The sequence below is a fragment of the Cyprinodon tularosa genome, unplaced genomic scaffold (genome assembly GCF_016077235.1).
Source record: "Cyprinodon tularosa strain WSP-4 unplaced genomic scaffold, ASM1607723v1 ctg310, whole genome shotgun sequence".
In the NCBI taxonomy this organism is placed as follows: Eukaryota; Metazoa; Chordata; class Actinopteri; order Cyprinodontiformes; family Cyprinodontidae; genus Cyprinodon; species Cyprinodon tularosa.
The window spans coordinates 1,412,393-1,434,386 of record NW_024039020.1 but is presented as its reverse complement, the minus strand read 5'-3'; the positions used below and the strand labels follow the sequence as shown (position 1 = coordinate 1,434,386).

The 21,994-nt window shown below is 39.0% G+C and overlaps 3 protein-coding genes across 3 annotated transcripts in view; 1 reads left to right on the top strand and 2 right to left on the bottom strand.

Moving 5' to 3' along the window:
* stag1a (stromal antigen 1a) overlaps positions 1–21,994 on the top strand; it is a 67,047-nt gene that overhangs the window by 19,272 nt on the left and 25,781 nt on the right. The window lies entirely within an intron of this gene.
* On the bottom strand, positions 4,557–5,454 carry LOC119788169 (zinc finger BED domain-containing protein 4-like). Its single transcript, XM_038292337.1, has 2 exons — positions 5,068–5,454; positions 4,557–4,960 (listed from the first exon to the last, which is right to left on the bottom strand). Exons 1-2 carry the CDS (start codon positions 5,381–5,383, stop codon positions 4,635–4,637), a joined length of 642 nt encoding a protein of 213 aa, XP_038148265.1. The 5' UTR covers positions 5,384–5,454; the 3' UTR covers positions 4,557–4,634.
* On the bottom strand, positions 5,607–6,929 carry LOC119788188 (zinc finger BED domain-containing protein 4-like). The gene is made up of 3 exons (XM_038292380.1): positions 6,234–6,929; positions 5,828–6,139; positions 5,607–5,684 (listed from the first exon to the last, which is right to left on the bottom strand). The coding sequence occupies exons 1-3, from the start codon at positions 6,441–6,443 to the stop codon at positions 5,607–5,609; spliced, it is 600 nt and encodes a 199-aa protein (XP_038148308.1). The 5' UTR covers positions 6,444–6,929.

Below are 21,994 nucleotides of genomic sequence, written 5' to 3'. Positions count from 1 at the left end.
CCAACAGGACGAGCACAGATACAAGTCCATTATCTGAGGCCATGAGAATATCATTAGTGACTTTCACCAGAGCTGTTTCAGTGCTATGATGAGCTCTAAAGCCAGACTGAAACTCTTCAAAAAGTTCATTATGGTGGAAGTGATCGCAAACTTGTTTGGCAACTACTTTCTCAAGAATTTTGGATAAGAAAGGAAGATTGGATATAGGTCTATAATTGACCAAGTCATCTGGGTCAAGAGACGGTTTCTTAAGCAGAGGTTTAATTACAGCAACCTTAAAAGCTTTAGGTACATATCCCTGTAACAGAGATAGATTAATCACATCTAAAATGGAGGAGGAGATCAAAGGGAATACCTCCTTAAATAACCTGGTTGGAACTGGATCTAACATACAAGTTGAAGGCTTAGATGAAGACAATAATTTTGCTAATTCAGAGAGTTCAACTGGATCAAAGCAGTCTAAACCCGGTTCAGATTCCATGACTACCTCAGGTACAATCGCGGATAGAGGAGTGCTTATGATCTTATTTTTAATAAGATCAATCTTATTTATAAAGAATCCCATAAAATCATTGCTGCTAAGAGCAGGTGGAATGGACGGTTCAACAGAGCTATGGCTCTGGGTGAGTTTGGCAACTATTAAAAAGAAATCTAGGATTATTCTTATTCTCCTCTATTAATGAGGAGAAGTATGCTGCTCTTGCTTTACAAAGAGTCCTCTTATACAGCAGTAAACCATTTTTCCAGACTAGGAAGGACTCTCGCAGGCCTGTGGAGCGATATTTTCTCTCCAGTTTCCTAGCATTTTGCTTCAAAGTACGCAGCTCTGCATTAAACCAAGGAGCAAGCTTTCTATTTTTAACGGTTTTCATTTTCAAAGGAGCTGCGTTGTCTAAGGCAATACGCAGAGAACTAGCAACCCCATCAACAAAATCATCAACCTGTGAAGGGGAATAAGCTAAGCTTTTGCACTCTGCAGCACTGCTCAGTGACACAGAGGAGAGAGAAAGTGAAGCAGATTCTTTAAAATTTATAACTGCACTATCTGATAAAGATCTACTAAAATTGAACCTTCTTTTGGGGGAGGAGAACTCTGTTAAAGTAATCCTGAAGGTTATTGGAAAGTGGTCAGAGAGGACAGGGTTGTGAGGAAATACTGTTATTTCTTCACATTCTATGCCGTATGTCAGCACAAGATCCAAAGTATGAAGATGAGAATGCGTGGGACTATTCACATTTTGAACAAAGCCAATAGTGTCTAAGATAGCATTAAAGGCTGCTCTTAAGCTATCGCCTTCAATGTCAGCATGGATGTTAAAATCTCCCACTATGATGACCCTGTCAGTATTTAATACCAAATCAGAAAGGAACTCTGAAAACTCATCTAAAAATTCAGAGTAAGGACCTGGTGGACGATACAAAGTTACAAAAAGAAGAGGTTTTCTTGCCTTGAAATTTGGATCAGGGAAATTAAGGGTTAAATGTTCAAAAGAGTTGTAGGTATTAATTGTTTTGGGAGTAATCAGTAAGTAAGCCTGGAAGATTGTTGCTACTCCTCCTCCTCGCCCAGAACTTCTGGGGATGTGAAAATTTAAATAGCTTGAAGGAGTTGCCTCATTTATGCTCACATAATCCTCTTGCTGCAGCCAGGTTTCTGTAAGGCAAAACAAGTCAATGTGATTATCACAAATCAAGTCATTAACTAGTAGACTTTTAGAGGAAAGCGATCTTATGTTAAACAGACCGCATTTAATTGTTTTAACTTTTTCCCCAATTGGAGTTATTTTTATTTTAATTAGATTATCATGATTTACTCCTTTGGGAATCTTTGCTAATTTATTAGATTTTGGTCGTGGGCAAGACACTGTCTGGATGGAGTAAAGAGTGGGTAACAGTAGAGAAGCTGCAGAGATGTGTGTTAAACTACAACTCTGCTTCCTGGTCTGCGGAAGCAGACCAGGAAGCAGGTACTATACCCTCAATCCTGCTTCCTGAACATTTCATGTTCAGGAAGCAGGTACTATAACTATCCCTCAATGAATCCCTATTCATTGAGGGATAGTTATAGTAGTTATTTTACCCCAGTGTCCCATTCCAGAACAAGTTGAATAACTAAGTGGGTTGCAGATAGATATTCATTTATTTTACAAAAAGTCTTTTTTGTCTCATTGTGTCCCTGAAAATGTTTTCAGGGACACTTTTACAACTTTTTACATTTTATTAATGTCCTCTACATATTACTGATGCTAAAAACCCCTTTAGGGGGGGGTCACTCTGAGGCGTGATATTGCTTGCCCATCTTGTAGTGCACAAGCACACATTGGTTGTTTGCTAATCGGGAATCTAAGAAGAGGATTTTTTGACTAGTGAAAATTCTTTTACCTCTTCCAGTCTTTTTTATGTTTTAGCTGCAGTCTGTAACTGAGGAGTCATTTTTCCCTTTAGCTGCCAGAACATTATTACCAGTTAATGGTATTTTCCCCCCTCTCGCCTTGATGTCTGCCTGCACACATTAGCAGGCTTCTCCTGCTCCGCTGAAATATACAGCATTCTGCTGGTTGATTGAAAAGTAATAACAGGTGTGAGATTTTAATCCTTTTCACAATGAGCATTTGTCAGTCTCATGTGTCATACTCATTGTGCAACTATCTTGCATGTTTGTCCCACTCCATCATTATGAGGATTATTGAAAATTGGGCCAAGGTGATAGAGGCAGAGAGGAGGGTATTGTTGTTTCTCTTTCTTTTGCTCTTTGGATTATTCTTCATTAGCCTTACTGCTGAATGTTTTCTGTGTTTTCCATGAATTAACCCCTAAACCCACTCCCATCCCTCAATGTCCCTGACCTGCTCTTCTTTCACATTCATTCTGACCCCTCCATTTTGCATCAGTTGCAGCCCTACAGGAAGACCATGCAAACCAAGGGAGAAGCATATCCTTCATCTTCTTTCAGTCTGTTAAGCAAGAGATTTATAATCTTTTTTTGACTAGGTTTTTATCAGTTTGTGTATTTCAGGGCATCCGTCCCCCTCCCCTCTGCTCTGCTAAGATTAGGCTTTGTGTGCTGCAGAATGTGAGTAGACAGTAGTCTGTGGCTGTAACAGATGGGTCTGAGTGTTTTTCTGTGAGTACAAAGCAACACAGCTCTGTGTCTGACAGCTTTTCTGTGTCAAACGGATATTCTCACGTGTGACATAATCATAATCTGGTTAAATCAGGTGTCGCCAATCGGCCCCAAGGCCGTTTGTACTCTGTGTGTACAGAGGCAGCTGACATGATGTTCACTTATTTGTCTTGGTAGTCGACCAATTGGGATTCATTTTTACAAGACATTGTGGTTAACCCTAATAGTAGAGAGCTTTTAAAGGCTTGAGAGTTTATTTTTATACAACCCAACTCCCCTGCTCCGGGGGATGGTCATGAGGGTGTAGCTGGTCACAGCCTGAGCCAAAATACAGCTTATACCTCTGGAACAGTATGACAGGACTTCAGGGGTTTGGAAAATGTGAACTCTTCATATAACATAAAATTAGTAATCGAACCATGCCTAATTGTCTAAATTAATTATTACACCCTTAGTCATATCACCAGGATAATCTAGGGGTGTAGGATTTCCAGAAAAAACTTTGTCTACAGACTAAGCTGGGAACCATGATTATGGAAGAAATCATAAACACAAGCATTATTTTCAATCTGCATTATTTTCCTCCAGCCTTCTATTGCACTCAATTTCTATTTATTTAGATTTTATTTACTTGAATATATTTTGTTGATGTCACAAGATACAACAGTTTGTCTTTTTTATCTTTTTTTTATCGTTTTAGAAATGTAAAACAATGAGGAAAGAAACCCCAATACATTTTCCCCATGAGAAAAACATTAAGAAGAAGAAGAAACTTTTTTTATAGTTAAAGAAATTGGTCCAAAGTTAAGTTTGGTTCTCTGATCAAACTAAAAAAAAGTCACCCTACCAAACTGGCCAGATGGGAGTTACAGTTTGGCTTTCTACTGTAGTGTGAAGCCATCTTTTCCATTTTGAGGCGAAATTGCAGATTTGACTTTTAATCTATCATTTGAGTTAAAACTACTGTTTCCTCAGATAATTTATTTGGGGAAAAAAGTCTGCAAACATAAAGCCATAGCAGACAGTATATAAACTTTGAGACAGCTGGTTTCTTTTAGTGTTGCGCCGACGCCATTTTTTGGCCCCGATACCTGGCTGTGCAGTATCGGCCGATACCGACTCCATAATAACGTAAAATAATTGCCATCATGGCTTCGTCAAGCTGCTGCCTACCTTTGTGAAGCAGGAAAAAATCTAATACAAAGTGAATCCAGTAGAACTTTTTAAGTTCTACTGGATAATAAAAATAAAGTTTTTATTGCCTAACAGGAGTGGGTGACAATAGTTGAATAAACTTATAGCTTTCAAAATGGTATCGGTGCCCTATTTGTTGGTACTCGCTAGTGATGGGCAGATGAGGCCCCATTGGGTGTATGGCACATTTCCCAAACTGTGTCGACACTGTGTTGAAACTGTTTTGTTGTATCACTGAATGGCGACATCTGCTGGATTTAAAAAGTAATTGCAGGCAACTTCAATAAAGACTGGAAACAGACTGAACAAGGTTCTTTCACACATTTTTATTTAGAAACATCAGCTGCGTTAACATCTTTGGGCCAAGGCGATTGCGCCGCTTACAAACCATTTGTCCTGCTTTTGAGAACACCCTTTCACAGGGCACTGATGATGACGGCGTACATAAAAATGTCATTGCAAGTTTGTACAACGTAGGATAATTTAGTCTTTGCGATTTCCAGTATTGTAGTGGATCCTGTGATCTTGGTGTGTTCTCTTCGGAGATGTATCTTTGTACCTCGATAATGGCATCGGTGGTGACATTTGAATTGGCCTTGCTCTCCTTGACTTCTATGTCCAGCTGGTGCCACAGGTTGTCATCTGAGGAAATAATAAAATGCATCTGTGTTACTAATTCATAGTATTCACATGGAAGGATTTGCATGAACATTAAAATACAAATGAACAAAATTAAGAATCATACATACCTGGATTGGAATCAGATGGTTGAGTTGAAGGTCCAGCTTGGGCATCTTCCATTTGTGTTGGTATAGCGTTTCTCATTACTGCTGCACACTCTGATTTTAGTCTTTTCACTGCATCATTGGCTTTTGACGCACTTAAGAATGCCATGGTCTTGAACCGAGGGTCCAGCAGTGTTGGCATTGTCATTACACTCAATGACTCCAGGTTGCACAGAGTTTCTAGCAGTCTTCTTTTTAGGTTTTCCACAAGATTAATTGCGGTTTCCGTGGTTACATTTAATGCATTGCGTTGCAGTGAGAGGTGCAACATTTTGAGCATTGGGATTACCTTTGATCCAGACACTCTTTTTTCCTCAGACAGCTCCACTGTCGCTTGATTAAATGGAGCAAGCACACGGACTGTCTCCTCTATGATTTTATAATCATTTGTAGTGAGCTGAGGTATATCACTTTTTAAAGAAGCTAGTGATACCAACACCGACTCCTTCTGTTCTGCCATGCGTTCCAGCATTAAATATGTGCTGTTCCATCTAGTTGACACCTCATTGATTAATTTCTTCACTGGTCCTCCCATCTGTAGCTGGACTTGTGCCAGCTTCTCTTTGGCTGTAGTACTGGTTCTAAAGTATGTTACAATGTGCTTTGTTTTATTTCGGATTTCAGTGAGCGTCTCAATTTGGTCACATGATTTTCGAACTGTTAAATTCAAAGAATGCGCTATGCAAATCGTGTGCCTGATTTGGAGCTTTTTGACACATGCTACCATGTTTGCAGCCGCATCTGTGACAAGACATGTAACTTTCTCTGCTATGGCCCACTCCTGCATTAAGTTTTTCTTTACTTGGGCCATATTTTCAGCAGTGTGCTGCTGAGGGAAGTGTTCCACTCCCAACATTGATGTACACAGTGTATGGTTCTCACTGTTGACATAGTGACAGGTCACAGCCAGGTAAGCCTCCATGTTCATGGATGTCCACATGTCAGCTGTTAGGCTGACTGCAGCTGCACTCTTCAGTTCTTTTTTAATTTGCTCCTTTTTCTCCTCATACCTCTGGCTAATCATGGTCTTGATAGCCTAAAATTAATAACACAAGTGGAGTAGCTTAATGATTGATATCAAATAACATGCATATACTTCGTTAACATGTATAACAGTTAGTTTCACGTACCTTTCTGCATGGCAGAACATATGAGGGCTCAAGGAGTTGGACCAGCTCTCGGAACCCCTTGTCTTCCACAAGGCTAAGCGGCTGACAGTCTGTAATGATCATGTTCATTACAGCCTCATCAATCGCCTGCTTTCTGGAAGCACCAGGGCTAATCACGGGAGTATTAACTCGTTCTTCCATCTCATGCCGGGCACGGTAATGCCTCAGCATTGTGGAAGTGCTCCGGTTAGAGTAAGACAGCACCTGGGAGCAAATCCTACATTTCACCTACAATAGAAATAAAAGTTAATCCATGTAAACTAATTAAAATATTCTTCAGAAAGAAATTAGAATAACCAAGAGAAGAATGATCAATGGTGGAAACAAGAAAGGAATAATAATTTACCTTATTCTCAGTGATAAGATCAAAATGATCCCACACGGGTGAAAACTTCCTCTTCCTTGATTGATCCATAGTTTTAGATGACAAGCCAAAAACCAATGTAAAGCAAACAACACAAACTATCTCCATCCAACAAAACCCACAAATGTGTCGATACATTTTCTGTTTATAAATACAATTTGGCGCGTTCACAATCAAGCGACACAGGAACTGTATCGGTCACGTGGTTTTCCTTAAAGAGATACGCGCACCGACACGGGGCTTCACCTTGTTTGCTCGGCGCATGCGCCGAGGTTTCAGTGTCGTCAGACCCATCACTAGTACTCGCCGATACCGATACCACCATTTTAGGGCAGTATCGGGGACCGTCCGATACTGGTATCGGTATCGGTGCAACACTAGTTTCTTTGACAGTTTATTGAACAAAAGGTATTGCTTGCACACTTTCATGTTCAGAAACGTCCTTTTTGGGTTGAAATTTGTGAACTTAAGGCTCAGTTTAAAGCCTATTTTTGTTCTCTGCTGGGCTGCACGATGCAAGCCTTTTACTCGCATTTGTGCCAAAAAAATTTTGATTGGAGTTGGGGAAAAAAACAATAGAAGCCCGTGTATGAGTACCACTTTCATTCTTATTGTGTTCCTGAAATAAGTCAGGCTTGACATAGGTAAGACATCCTTTCGTCTTTTAGTCAAAAAAGATGAAATTTCCAAAAAGTGAAGTGGTAAATTTGTAAGGGGATAATATCATGGAACCGGTTAGGAGACGTCATTGTTGCCTGTTCATCGAGGCAGGTGAGCACAATATTACTAACTCAGCGACTTTGTGGCTATATATAGCAACTTTTCAGACAAAATCTAGCGACTACTTCCTGTCTTGACAAAACATGCATTGATAGCCCTGAGTTTAGTGTCTTCAGCGAGGAGTGAGTGAGTGAGCGAGCAAGTCCCTCCCTCCTCAAACGCTGCAGACCATTTGCAGTCAGATGGAGAAGAGCGACTCTCCTGTTTGCCCAATGGACATGAGCCACACATTAGCAAAGCTTCCACTAATCCCCCCAAAATTAATAAGTGGGATGTAAATATAACATTTCACGTTTATGAACCTTAAGATCCTCCCTGCATTTATTTTCATACACACCTCATTGAGTATGTAACTCTAGTAAACAGTAGTCGATTTGGGGAGAAAAAAAAGGGGGGGGGTTTAGTTATTTATATTCTATTAACCTAAAGCACTATGCATGGTATGGTTGTTAAATGTCAGCTATGCCAGTCATTGAGGTTGACCAAGGCACCTTACTGTAGAACTGCAGTCAGTCCCTGGACTGGCATGGCTGTCACTGCACCTACATTCTTAGGGACTAGTATTCCACTGAGATCAGCTTCATAGTCATGGTAGGTAGGGATGGAACGGTTTATGAAAACCGTACGAACCGTTCGGTTCGACTGTCTCTGTTCGGTTCACGTGTGTTTCATTCGGTTCATACGCTGCTCCTTTTTCTCATAGGCGAAGCGTTTACACTCCAGAGCAGAAGGTGGCGGTACTGCGACCAAAGCCAACCAGCAGTAGTAAACAAGAAGAAGAAGGGTGTAGCAGAAAAAAAATCTGTTGTGGAGAATTGTGTGGGTATGGCGAGTGGGAAAGAACAGGAGTTGGAAGACGTGCCAGCAGCACTTTATAGGTCTGCTGTATGGGACCGCTTTGCATTTAGAGTGACCTACGATGACGGCGGAAAGAAAGTTGTGGATAAAAGTGCAACAGTGTGCAAACATTGTGCAACACGTTTTGTTTATGCTAACAGCAACATGACCAACATGTCATGCTAACCCCGAAATCCCACATACTCCATCAGCGCTCCGCTGCGCTCCAGACTGCCTGCACAAAGCAAAGCCTACAGTAAAGTCCTGCAAGGGTCGAGTTTTACCAACCCGCACCCGCCCGAACCCGTTAGGATGACTACCGAACCCGACCCATCACCCGCGGATATCTTCAATTCAAATCCGAACCCGAAACGACCCGTTGATATTTAACCGGCATCCCGACCCGTTAACACATCAAGTAATAGGCTATAGTACGCTGTGCTGCAGAACAGCGCCATTAACACTGCAGCAGACGTGTATGCACTGACTGTGGCCTTTTTGGAGGGAAGCCCACACTGTCGGCAGGGCTTTAAGCTACAACAAGGGTGACCTCAGTGCCTGATTAATATAACATTTCTGATGTCCATAACAACACACACGCATAAAAAAACGTACCGTGGATTTTGTGAACCGCTCCACCCCTAATGGTAGGACACTTCTTTGATTTTTACTTTGGATAATCGTTTGGCAATGAATCTATTAAGCTTTGAAACAAAACCTCACAAAACATTGCAAATATCTGAATCCTTTCAAGTCATGTTTTTATAATTCAAATTCGATCAATTAAATTGAAACAGCTGAAATAATTTTCAAAATCTGAAAAAACTTACAAATTCAAATCCATTAGAATTAGCCTGAAAATGAAATAAGCCTATATACTCATGTTTCAAATATTCATTTAGAGTATTAATTTTATAAGATTGACTGTTTATCAGAAAATCAGTATCACTATATTCTTCTGGTTAATTTAAAATAAAATAGTCTACATGCTGGTAATGAATGAGTTAAAACAATTTAACAGGTCAGTCGAACTATTATTTACCATTGATTGGACAACAGGCATTCTGCACGTCACACGAGGACCTTGTCAGATGTCAACATTCAATTCATTTATGACCATTGGCCAGAAGTTTACATCACATTAGGCAGTTCTTTCAAGATAATAATCTTTACACGCGTCTTATATTGCTTAACTAAAATGTATTTTTCAAACCTTTGATCCGCTCCTCCGGGTTTCATTTGTTGTGCCGAGAAATACCTGCCCTGTCGCAGGGGCACGCATCGCCCTAATCTCACGGCCATTGATGAGAAAATGGATTCAAAATATGAACGAAAAAGGAAATGTTTAACATATTCTTATTGTTTTCATATTTCTTAAACATAGATGGCTTAAAATTGATAGCTTTGTTGGACAGATAAATTCAAATTAAAAAGATTTTACTTGTATGGAGACACGTTTTAGTCGATGTGCTACAGTCGGTGTGCGATGAATAAAGTCTCTGCTCAGTGGATGCCAATTCCCCATTTTGCTATCAACACCATTCTAGATCATGTCTGACACTGTATTTGTTAAACTTAGAACCTGGAACTTGCCGAAGATTTCCTCCCCGCCTTATTTTCACATTTATTGTCCCAGACTTAGGAAATCCTTACCACAAGAGACCGAGAACAGGAATGATTATGTGGAGAAACTTACATAATTGTAAACACATTATTTATCAAACTAAGCAGGGGAGGGAGATCTCGGCAACTTGAAACCTGCGGAAGATTCCCTCTCCCTATTTTCACATTCCCTCAAATCGCGTTGTCTTTGCGGCTTGGCCGTGATGCTGTTCAGAGCACCTGCTCCGCTGGTTACTCAACTCAAGTTGAAAAAGAACTCTCATGTGCTCTCAGGGCCACTGTTAATTGGTCAGGCTACTTGTAAGCGCACAGCCTGGCAAATGTTGAAAGGGCAATATTGCCATTACTGTTAATATTAGGTGAGTATTGGCATGAGTGTTGCGATTCGATACATGTCGCGATACTTGGTTCACGATACGATATTATCACGATATTGCAGTATCACTATATATTGCCATATTTTCCCCAGCTATCAAAATCAAATGATGAGAAAAAACAGCAAGTGCTGTATATTTTCATCAGAAAATATTGATTACGTATTATTATCCATGTTGTTTGGGGTTTTCTTCCACTGTGACTGCCTCAAATACAGATTTGGTGCTGCACGCACAGTTAAAGGTTTCCACAGCGCTTTCTGCCAGAGTGGCGTTGCAGAGGTAGCCCATTTTCCCATCAATGTTTTATGTAACCATTTGTTTTTTTTTTGAAAATCGATACTAAGAAGTGAAAGATCGATATTATATTGGGCAGCCGAATATCACAATATATCGCCAAAATGATTATTTCCCACACCCCTAGTTAATATACAGTAGAAATGTGCACATTCTGTGATAGAATGTCCCAGGGGATGGTATGGGGGGGTCATTTAAGAAGGGGGATGATTTTTAAGATTTTTTTTTAAGAATGGGGATGCCATCCCCCCAACTCGAGTACTACTACTAACTGTCTTTAAGTTGAATCTTATATCATGACATTGATATACACTATATTGCCAAAAGTATTTGCTCACCCATCCAAATTATTGGAATCAGGTGTTCCAATCACTTCCATGGCCACAGGTGTATAAATTCAAGCACCTAGGCATGCAGACTGTTTTTACAAACATTTGTGAAAGAATGGGTCGCTCTCAGGAGCTCAGTGAATTCCAGCGTGGAACTGTGATAGGATGCCACCTGTGCAACAAATCCAGTCGTGAAATTTCCTCGCTCCTAAATATTCCACAGTCAACTGTCAGCTGTATTATAAGAAAATGGAAGTGTTTGGGAACGACAGCAACTCAGCCACGAAGTGGTAGGCCACGTAAACTGACGGAGCGGGGTCAGCGGATGCTGACGCGCATAGTGCGAAGAGGTCGCCAACTTTCTGCAGAGTCAATCACTACAGACCTCCAAACTTCATGTGGCCTTCAGATTAGCTCAAGAACAGTGCGCAGAGAGCTTCATGGAATGGGTTTCCATGGTCGAGCAGCTGCATCCAAGCCATACATCACCAAGTGCAATGCAAAGCGTCGGATGCGGTGGTGTAAAGCACGCCGCCACTGGACTCTAGAGCAGTGGAGACGCGTTCTCTGGAGTGACGAATCGCGCTTCTCCATCTGGCAATCTGATGGACGGGTCTGGGTTTGGCGGTTGCCAGGAGAACGGTACTTGTCTGACTGCATTGTGCCAAGTGTAAAGTTTGGTGGAGGGGGGATTATGGTGTGGGGTTGTTTTTCAGGAGCTGGGCTTGGCCCCTTAGTTCCAGTGAAAGGAACTCTGAATGCTTCAGCATACCAAGACATTTTGGACAATTCCATGCTCCCAACTTTGTGGGAACAGTTTGGAGCTGGCCCCTTCCTCTTCCAACATGACTGTGCACCAGTGCACAAAGCAAGGTCCATAAAGACATGGATGACAGAGTCTGGTGTGGATGAACTTGACTGGCCTGCACAGAGTCCTGAGCTCAACCCGATAGAACACCTTTGGGATGAATTAGAGCGGAGACTGAGAGCCAGGCCTTCTCGTCCAACATCAGTGTGCGACCTCACAAATGCGCTTCTGGAAGAATGGTCAAAAATTCCCATAAACACACTCCTAAACCTTGTGGACAGCCTTCCCAGAAGAGTTGAAGCTGTTCTAGCTGCAAAGGGTGGACCGACGTCATATTGAACCCTATGGATTAGGAACGGGATGTCACTTAAGCTCATATGTGAGTCAAGGCAGGTGAGCAAATACTTTTGGCAATATAGTGTAGTTTCAGCTCAGGAAGACTAGAAATTGATTTATAAAGATTATCTTTTTTTTTTTAAATGTATTTGGAGAATCTTTAATTACATTCTGTCTTGCTAATGTTGATGTACCGATAATTTATTATGTGATTACTTTAGAGCTGCAACTAACCATTATTTAACTAATCGATTAATTTGTCAATAATTGTTTTGATTAGTCGATAATCAGATAGCAAAAGGTTTCTATCTCTCTCTATCTCTCTCGATATGTATCTATATAGCAATTCTATATAGATATATATCTATATAGCAATTCTATATAGATATATATCTATATAGCAATTCTATATAGATATATACAGTGGGGTTAATATTTATTGATATCGATACCTTTATCGATACTCCTTATCGATCCGAGTCTTTATCGATACCACTATCGATACTTATCTGTTATTTGGTGGAAAGACGATGCGACAATATGTTTTTAACAGACAGAAAAGAAGTGGGAAAAAAATTATTTGAAGAAATGTCCTATATTTTGAAGAAATGTCTTCTATTGGTTTAAAAAAATATATACATTTTCACAATTGTTGGTTAATGTATTGTCTACTGTCACTTTTCATCATGTTTTTAGTGATTTGGAAAATATTTAGCAAATATATAATTGTATTTTAAATTAAATGTAATTTTTAATAAATGTTGGGATCAGTAGTTTAATTATATATTCTAAAATAATTAGAGCAATATACAACTGTATTACGAGAAACATATATACGTTTCTCGCCAAAAACTCAATTTCCCTTTTCTTATGTTATACTTGAACGCATCATGATAAACTAATTGTCGTTTTACTGAGCCAATCTGAACACATCATCACGCAGCACGTCTGAAACTTTATTTACTTTTCAAGCTAACTAGCTTGTATGCTGCCGATTACAACACGGATTTCACAATTACTATTTTTAACTGACTGGACAAGCTACAAAGTCTGTGTGCGCGCTTACCAGTGGTACTCTGAGTGGATGATGAAGATGGGCCCGACTGTGGTGCGGCGGCAGCAGCAGGAGGAGGGGGAGTCTTTTCAACCCGGAGACAGTCGAAGGTACTGCATTTGGCCTTTATTTCATGCACAATACTAATGTGCTTGGCCATTGAGGTTGTGTTCCCCCCTTTAAAAGAGATGATTTTGCAACATAAGTTGCATTTCGCTTCTTCTTTATCCTTGAGCTTGGTAAAATGAAGCCAAACTTTAGACCTTTTCGTCCGTTCAGCCATCCTCGAGTCGCGAGGGAAGTTAACTGCCAGACTTCACTTGTTTTACTTTTAATATCTGTTTGCTTACAATTTCATTCCAAAACATTGGTGGACATGCTGCAGTGATTGGATTGATTAGATTTAAATGCTGTGACGTTACAGGACCTCCGGGAGAAAAAAAACAAAAACGACCAGACTCGATAGTGGTATCGATAAGCCCAAACGTTATTGATTTTCGGGTTTTGAAAAAAGTGGAACCGGGTCCTTGATAGAACCGGGTTTCGATCCCCATCCCTATCCATCATGCTGGAAAAGGCATTGTTCATCACAAAACTGCTCTTGGGTGGTTGGGAGAAGTTGCTCTCAGAGGACATTCTGGTACCATTCTTTATTTATAGCTGTGTTTTTAGGTAAGATTGTGAGAGAGCCGACTCCCTTGGCTGAGAAGCAACCCCACACATGAATGGTTTCAGGATGCTTTACAATTTGCATGAGACAAGACTGGTGGTAGCGCTCACCTCGTCTTCTCCGAACAAGCTGTTTTCCAGATGTCCCAAACAATCGGAAAGGGGATTCATCGGGAAAAAATGACTTTACCCCAGTCCTCAGCAGTCCACTCCTTGTACCTTTTGCAGAATATCAGTCTGTTCCTGATGTTTTGCCTGGAGAGAAGTGGCTTCTTTGCTGCGCTCCTTGAGACCAGGCCTTGCACCAAGAGTCTCCGCCTCACAGTGCATGCAGATGCACTCACACCTGCCTGCTGCCATTCTTGAGCAAGCTCTGCACTGCTGGTAGCCCAATCCCACAGCTGAAACACTTTTAAGAGACAGTCCTGGCTCTTGCTGGTCTTTCTTGGACGCCCTGGAGATTTTTGGCAACAATGGAACCTCTCTCCTTGAAGTTCTTGATGATGTGATAGATTGTTGGCTGAGGTGCAATCTTTCTAGCTGCGATTCTCTTTCCTGTTAGGCCAATTTTGTACAGTGCAATGATGACTGTGCATGTTTCTTTAGAGATAACCATGGTTCACAGAAGAGAAACGATGATGTCAAGCACCAGCCTCTTTTTAAAGTGTCCAGTGGTGTCATTCTTACTCAATCATGACAGATTGATCTCCAGCCCTGTCCTCATCACCATCCACACCTGTGTTAATGGAGCAATCACTGAAACCATGTTAGCTGGTCCTTTTGAGGCAGGGCTGCAATGACGTTGAAATGTGTTTTGGGGGATAAAGTTCATTTTCTAGGCAAATATTGACTTTGCAATTAATTGCTGTTACGCTGATCACTCTTTATAACATTCTGGAGTATATGCAAATTGACGTTATAAAAACTGAAGCATTCGACTTTGTAAATATTAACATTCGAATCATTCTCAAAACTTTTGGCCATGACTGTATATGAGCTGTGCTATTTACTACATTAGTCTTTTCCTATTCTTTTGAATGCAAGGCTGTAATATAAAATGTCATATCTTCAAAATTTTTTAACAGTATTTATTTCAAGTGATATATCCTAAACGGAGAATGAAAATCAACTACAACTTGAAAGATTTCCAATATTTGTATCAGACTGGGACATCCCCAACGATTAGCAGGCTTTATTAACATTTTATGATTTATTGTAATTTGGCAGCCATGTGGCGATTAGAGCAGAGATAGTCGTGAAAAAGATGGATCTCTCTTAGTTTTATATAAATAAATGTTGGCACTTTGCCAATAAATTGAGTTCTAATAGTACACAGTATCCAGCAGAGCCACTGATTTGCTTATAGTTTTAAGTGGTCCCTGCAGAAGCCTATTCAGTAATGATTTTTTTTCTGCCATTCTCAACACTTTGCTTGTGACCTTGTGTTTTCATACACACTCTGAATTCGCTGGGTATTACTTCTACCTAAGAACAAAAGCAAGGCATCACTAAATGTTTACTTTCATTTTAGACTGCAGTGTTCCTGCAGCCTGTCAGTGAAATCCTCTTTAAATCTTAAGACTGGTCTCGTATAGAGCAAAGTCACATTATCTCATTACAGAGCATATATAAAGGTGGTGGGTGGGTGTAAAATGAGTGTCAAAAGTAGTGTTGATAGCTGTCTTTCATTATACATTCTGTAAAGGACAAAATGATAACTACAATCTTTAAGATATATTTTTCCTCAGTATTTTGAATTATTGTAGATGGGATAGACTTAAAGGTGTTTTTATTTTCTTTCATTTGGCTGATTGAACTGTGTTTAAATAAAAAAAAGAAAAGAAAATTAATGTAGGCCAACTGTGACTTTAACTGTAACGTTAATTTTTTTAGCCATCAAGATTATTAGACTTGCATATGTTTACTTTCTTCTTTAATTTGTAAGTATTCAACTGGTACAGATTATAAGTCTAATCTCGAGAGTTTATTTTTTTGAAAGCAAATCTAGAAGCCAAAATGACTTTTTTCTTTTAAGTTTTACAGTTCAATAGCATATGTCCCATGTTTAATTAATATTATTTCAAAAATATAAAACTGTTTCAGAATGTTCAGTATTTTATATCATATTTGTTCTAAAAGTTTGTTTGGTAAACAATATCTCTTTTTTTATGAGTATGAAAGAATGAGTCCTTCTAAAATACCTGTTTTGCATGTAAGTTTCTGGGATTTTGTTCAATATTGACTGTGATTCAGATGTTCTTGTCCAGGGGTGTTAAACTCCTTTATCATCATCAGTGAGTCTCATAACAAGTAAAGATCCATGGACACTTTTTTATTATCTGTTTCTTAAAATATTAAAATTTAAAACTGAAATAAAATTAGGTTTTTATGCATCCGTATTATACATTGACTTTTTAAATAAAAATAATCTTGTGACAGTCCTAAGGTGTTTTTAAGTGTTGTCAAGTAGTCGATTTGAGTTTATTCTTCAGTCATTATGTTGCCTTTGAGCCCTTACACTGTTTGTAGGGACGGATTTACCAGCTAAAAACTGTTCCTGCTTTTGAAGAGTAAGTCTATTCTTAGAAGTATCAGTCAATCCTTATAAAAGAATTTCACAATGGCAATAAAATGTGTTTGATATAATACAATATTAACTGCTCATTTCATTTATATATATATATTTTTTTTTAAAAAGCGGCGCGCGTATGAGGTCATCCGCGCACGCCGGCTACCATCCATTCATCCTGAACTGCTGCAGTTTTACTCACATACCTTCGGTTGAACTGTAAAGTGCCTTGAGATGACATGTGTTGTGAATTTGGCGCTATATAAATAACCTGAATTGAATTGAATACCTCGAAGATGTCTAGTGCTACTACCACAGATGATCTCGCTCTAGAAATGGAATTGAACGATTCATATTAGCTAGCCGAATGAATAGAAGGGGTAGAGTGTAGCCTCCCGTGGCCTACCTGCCTGTCACAGCTCCAGTCCTTTGTTTAAAAAAAATATAAATATAAAAAATATAACCGCGGATGTCTGGGGGACAGTGATTTGCCTACATGTTATGAATGCTGGCGTACCATGAAGAATAAATTATGTGCAGTTTAGTTTGTGCCTTCAACTCGTTGCCCATAGGAAGATGTTACTTGGATATAACAAAACCAAATTTCTCCAGAAGAGCTCCAAATGACACAAAACTCATATGGGTGAGTAGAACATGATGTAATAACGTAAAATCAAGAGGCCAATTTGTCTCTCTATGGCGCTGGGTTATCGGCGGTATGAAAGTACAGTATCTTTTTGTTGTTGTTTTCTCTCTCTCTGTGTGTCTATATAAGACTGGCGGGCCCAAATGAGACTGTCGCGGGCTTGTTCATTAATGAAAAAGACTGCTGAGGGACTTGATCCTGACACCTTTCCCTTTCAGTGTCTTCATACTGGCTTAAAGTGTGTTGAAAGTGATTTGAGTGGTAGACTATTTATAATCTGTAAGTAAGCAGTGGAGATTAAAAGTGTGGTGTACAGTAACCGATAACTGCTGAGGCTGATGTGGGTCCAAAGTTCTTGATCGTCCGGATAAAGTTCTCTATGGGTGCTTTTAAATATGTTTACTGTCTGGCATGCAGAACATTACTGTTTCAGAATAGTAGTGAGTTTGTTTTTGAAGAAGCCAATGTTTATGGTCATCATGTCAGTTTATACAGACCAATCGGCTTAGCCTTTAGCAGTTAAACATGCCCCCCATCTCATCACAGACAGTTATCAAGGTTAAGGCGGCCAGTTGGAGATTGATCTGACATCTGCTAAGCTAGTCAGTAGCTTTTTAGAGGAGTAGAGACAAGACTGGAAAGGAAACTCTAGCTGTTTTATCATGTGGCTGATCACCTCTGTTTAGTTTATAGCCACAGTGAAAAGCAGTTGCCCATCCTCCACTTTTGCTTTTTTTTTTTATTGCTCATAAATGTTTCTGCTTTTAACTCATTAGTCCACCAAAGGTTTTCCAAGTGGTCTTCATGCTTTATTTAATATAGAACAAGGTCTAATTATTTTGACATGAAAAAATAAAAAATGAAAATATTTCAGATCTCTGGTTTTGGTAAAGGCTGTCCATCTAGAAATACAGTTCTAGCCAGTTCTGTTCTCTTTTCTTGGTATAGCACAAAAATGTACAAGAGTAGCATTAAAAATAGTATTTTCTAACAGGCATTCATTATTTATATTAAGAGCAGGTGCAGTGTCTCCCAGCTGGTCAGTTTCAGTCAGTTTAAAATTTTAGGACCAAACCATAATGTAACAGCGTTCACATCATTTAACTGTCCTCAAAATATTTTATAAGCAAAAAAGTACCTTATGATACTTTAATAGCATTTTGTTTTTATTCAGTAGAGGATTTGTTTTTACCTGGGTGAATCCACAACTTTAAAACCAAAGAGACTCTTAGTATGTTTTTGTGAAAAAAGATAATCCATCAAAGATGAGGATTCACAATCCATATTTATTAACTTCCATCCTGATACCAGAATTTAATTGTCAGGCAATAAGATACTAATCCAATACCAGACTTTGATATGACATCACTATTATAGCTTTTTTTTTTTTTTTTTTTTTTTTTTTTTTTTTTTTATAAGGAGGCTGTAATCAACTCCTCTACATTACATTTAGTTATTATATATACATTTTTACTTTTATTATACCTGTAAGCATGCTTTGTTGAAAAAAGCGTCTTGCTGTTCAAAAGATTTTGAGCTTTACTTTATTCTAACTGCTGCTAAATCAACTCTTAATGATGCTCTTTAATGGTGAGTTTTTCAGATGTTGAAGTTAATTCTATTGTAGTTTGTGACAGATCTTCTGCCTCTTGGTACAGATACTTTATAAACAATGCACTTTGCAGTGTTTCTTGTTTTAAAATACTTCTACACTGCAGGCTTGTTGCGCTTAAATGTTGATTAGTGACAGTCTCTCTGTTCAAGGGCTTGATGATAGGGCCAACATTTAATTCACAATATATGTTCCCTAGCATTACCAAACTTAAAACACAGCAAAGGTCAGTTCAGTTAAAACAAATGAATCAATTTAGACATCCATCATCTCACAGGATGGCTCTTGCGGTGATGAGCGTACTCTTACATATAGTTTTGGAACCTCTGAAGTTGGGTACTTCACATTTGAATTAATACAGTAAGCCAAACTACACCCATTCCAAAGGGGTGGACCCCTTTGTCAGTTTTGTTTTGCATGTTTTCAGAGCAAAAACAACACTTTGTTGGGCTACTGTATAAAACCTCCCGCTCAACGCTATTCCTGAAATTTTTAATTGAAAAAGCTACCTCGGATGTTGGTAGCATGGTTGTTAATTACTAAGTAATGATAAGTAGGGTAGGTTGCTGGTGTTTGTCTCTTATCTGACAATCATGCTGCTTATCATCTTGCTGTGTGACTATGGCTGTAGCGTGGTGGCTAACCAGTTGAGGAAGCCAATTTATTGTAGTTAGCTGCAGATGTTCTTTCCCTCACTAAAAGGCTTTCAGAGCTGACTATTTTTTTAGCCCAAACCTGAAAACCTCAATAAAAAATCACCCCAAATCTCAACCTGCTCTTGAAAATGTACAGAGCATCACACGAATGATGGTCATCAGTATATACCAGGCAGTTGCTTGCTGTACAGTCTTCATAACGATAACAGTCCTAGAGGACTAAAAGATTTGCCTGAATACTTTATGCTAAAGAATAAATGTTACTAAACAAGGTCAACATTACAGAAACTGGAACAGTGATGTCATTAAAACAAAATAAAGAACAGAAGAGAAATGTACTGTTAAAATGCCTGATGACTAGAATCGGACAACTTTAACCTGACCGGCAGGAAAAATGTGGAAAGGGACATGTTCTTGAACCGTGTTTATGCTGACAACACTCTTCTGTGTTGAAACAGCTGCCAAAGGAATGAGACTGAAAATCATTGAGGTGTTTAAAACATCAGAGAAAGTACCAGGAGTTAAAAAAAAAATATATAAATTAGGGCTGGGCTATTTATTGCATTTGCAATATAATCACACTTTGATCAAATTAGAGTTATCAAATCGCACTCAATTTGGGTCACTTTACTTCTAAGAAAAATAAGAGACCAATGTTTTTCTCACTCCAGCCCTTCAGTTAGCAGTTAGATATTTAAAGTGAGTTTGGTGCCACAAAAAAGGAACATTGGACTCTGGCCAAGCAAGCTTTCAAGATCATGAAAAAACAGGAACTTTTTAGTGACACATCTACATGCTTGTGGTCAGTGTAAAGGAAAATTGAAAATCACAATATTGGTGGAAATTAATTGCAATTTTGATATTTGGCAAAATCGTTTAGTCCTAACATAAAGGAGTTGTACTTTTTCTGCAAAGAAAAATGTGTATGAGGTTTATTCAGGCTAAAAGACAATAACGTAGATAACAGCAAGCAGGCCAGTACAATAAAACTGAACTGTTCATTCATTTTCAGCTTTCTATAGCCATCTGTTATCGTACATGTTGGCTTTAGAAATTTTGTCATGCTTTTAGGAAAAACTTTTTTAAGAGAACCACATACACATATGTCATGTTACAAATAGTACAGTTTAATGGTAAATCAGTTTCCTTTCCTTTGGCAGCTGCTTTAACACAGAAGAATGTTTTCACTATAAACACAGTTCCAGAGCATGATTACTTCCTACATTTTATCCAGATGTTCTTCCGTCAGTCTGATTCTGGTCAGCAGGCCTTTTCATCCTTGCATATCTGTTCTGTTCTTTATTTTACTTTAAAGGCATCGCTGCTTTGGTTCCTGTAATGTTGACCTTGCTTAGTCGCATTATCTCCCTGCTAATTCCTCAAACTGTATTAAGGCAAGCATTAGTGTCCTCAAGGACTTAAAACTACTAGGCTATTATTATTATACCGGTCTGTTGAAACTGAGGACAGAAATAGCATACACTTCTCTATGGTATTTATTGATTGCCATACATAAGGCATATACTGAATCTGAGAACCACGTCTTGACACTTTCCCCTGATAATCTTAGTTAAGGAATTGACTCCAGTTTTTTTTTCTCTGTCTGTAGTCACACAAAATACAGTCAGAGCCCTCAGCACACATCACCATGCCTCAAGAGATGGCAGGCAATTATAGCTGAGGCGAAAAGAAGAGGCCAACTGGTGACAGCAGGAAGGTGTTGAGCTTTATGTGCAGTTGGCTGATTTACTAAGTATTTGATTTACAAACATTATTTAAAACAGAATGAATTTAACGGTGTTATATATCTGGTCTAATGTATCTCTACTAAGTTGTAATTCAGCAAATTAATTTGATTTTATTCCTTAGGGGTTTCTTTCAGAGGTTTAAAGAGAAACTCCTAGCAGTATCACTGTATCACTAAGATCATCTGCACCTCCTCTGCCTTTGATGTTGCATTTTTTAAGTTTCTGAAAAGGTTTCTTTTGGGAAAGCTTGATTTCTTGTTTCTACCTCAAACCAGGCATAATTTAAAATAATTTGTCAACAGTCTTTCTTTAATGATTCATCTGTACATATTTTTTAAGTAAAAAAAAAAGAAAAATCTTAGTGACATGGTTTAAAGGCCAGAACACACCGAATTGGATTTTGCATCCGATCCGACAAAAAATTGTGTCTGACAAGGTTGTAGCATTTAGCGCTCATTGAAAGTCAATTCCGATGATTACGCCTGACATGATTTTGCGCAAAGAGGCTTGCGTTGGTCCGACTGAGATAGTATTAGACTGTTTTAGTAGGATTGCGCAGCTATTCAGCTGCAACTTCATGGGTTTGACATGAAGACAAAATACTTTTTTTTTCTTTTTTTTTTTTTGCGGCACTAGTGGCTTGTTTTTTTGACAGGAGGTAAGGGGGGGTATGAGAGAGAGGGATTCGAACCTGGGTAGGCCACGTCGAGCACTAAGGCCTCCATACATGGGTCGTACGCGCTAACCACTGTGCCACTTGCACGCCCCAGTAGTGATTCTCGTGGACGGAAACCACAATTTACTTCGGGAGGACAAAGAACTCATAGTAAAGTTGGGATCCACAATAACAAGGAGCAGACAGCAGGTTAAGGCAGCCCATCTCTCTCCCTTTTATGCAAAAAGAGAGGAAAAACTTCAATAAACTTCCCAGATCTCTCTGAGAATCACCTCTCTGCCTCAGTCAGCTTATAAACTGTCCCGTGGGTTTATTACTATGTTTTTCATTTCTTTACAGGTAGA

What these genes read in the sequence shown, in the direction of transcription:
- LOC119788169 (XM_038292337.1), bottom strand. Translation starts at nt 5,383, where the DNA reads ATGCTCAAAATGTTGCACCTCTCACTGCAACGCAATGCATTAAATGTA. An exon ending in ACCATCTGATTCCAATCCAG is followed by an intron (nt 4,961 to 5,067) that starts GTATGTATGATT and finishes TTATTTCCTCAG; the next exon opens with ATGACAACCTGTGGCACCAG.
- LOC119788188 (XM_038292380.1), bottom strand. Translation starts at nt 6,443, where the DNA reads ATGCTGAGGCATTACCGTGCCCGGCATGAGATGGAAGAACGAGTTAAT. An exon ending in ATGTTCTGCCATGCAGAAAG is followed by an intron (nt 6,140 to 6,233) that starts GTACGTGAAACT and finishes TATTAATTTTAG; the next exon opens with GCTATCAAGACCATGATTAG. An exon ending in CAGATGCGGCTGCAAACATG is followed by an intron (nt 5,685 to 5,827) that starts GTAGCATGTGTC and finishes AACATACTTTAG; the next exon opens with AACCAGTACTACAGCCAAAG.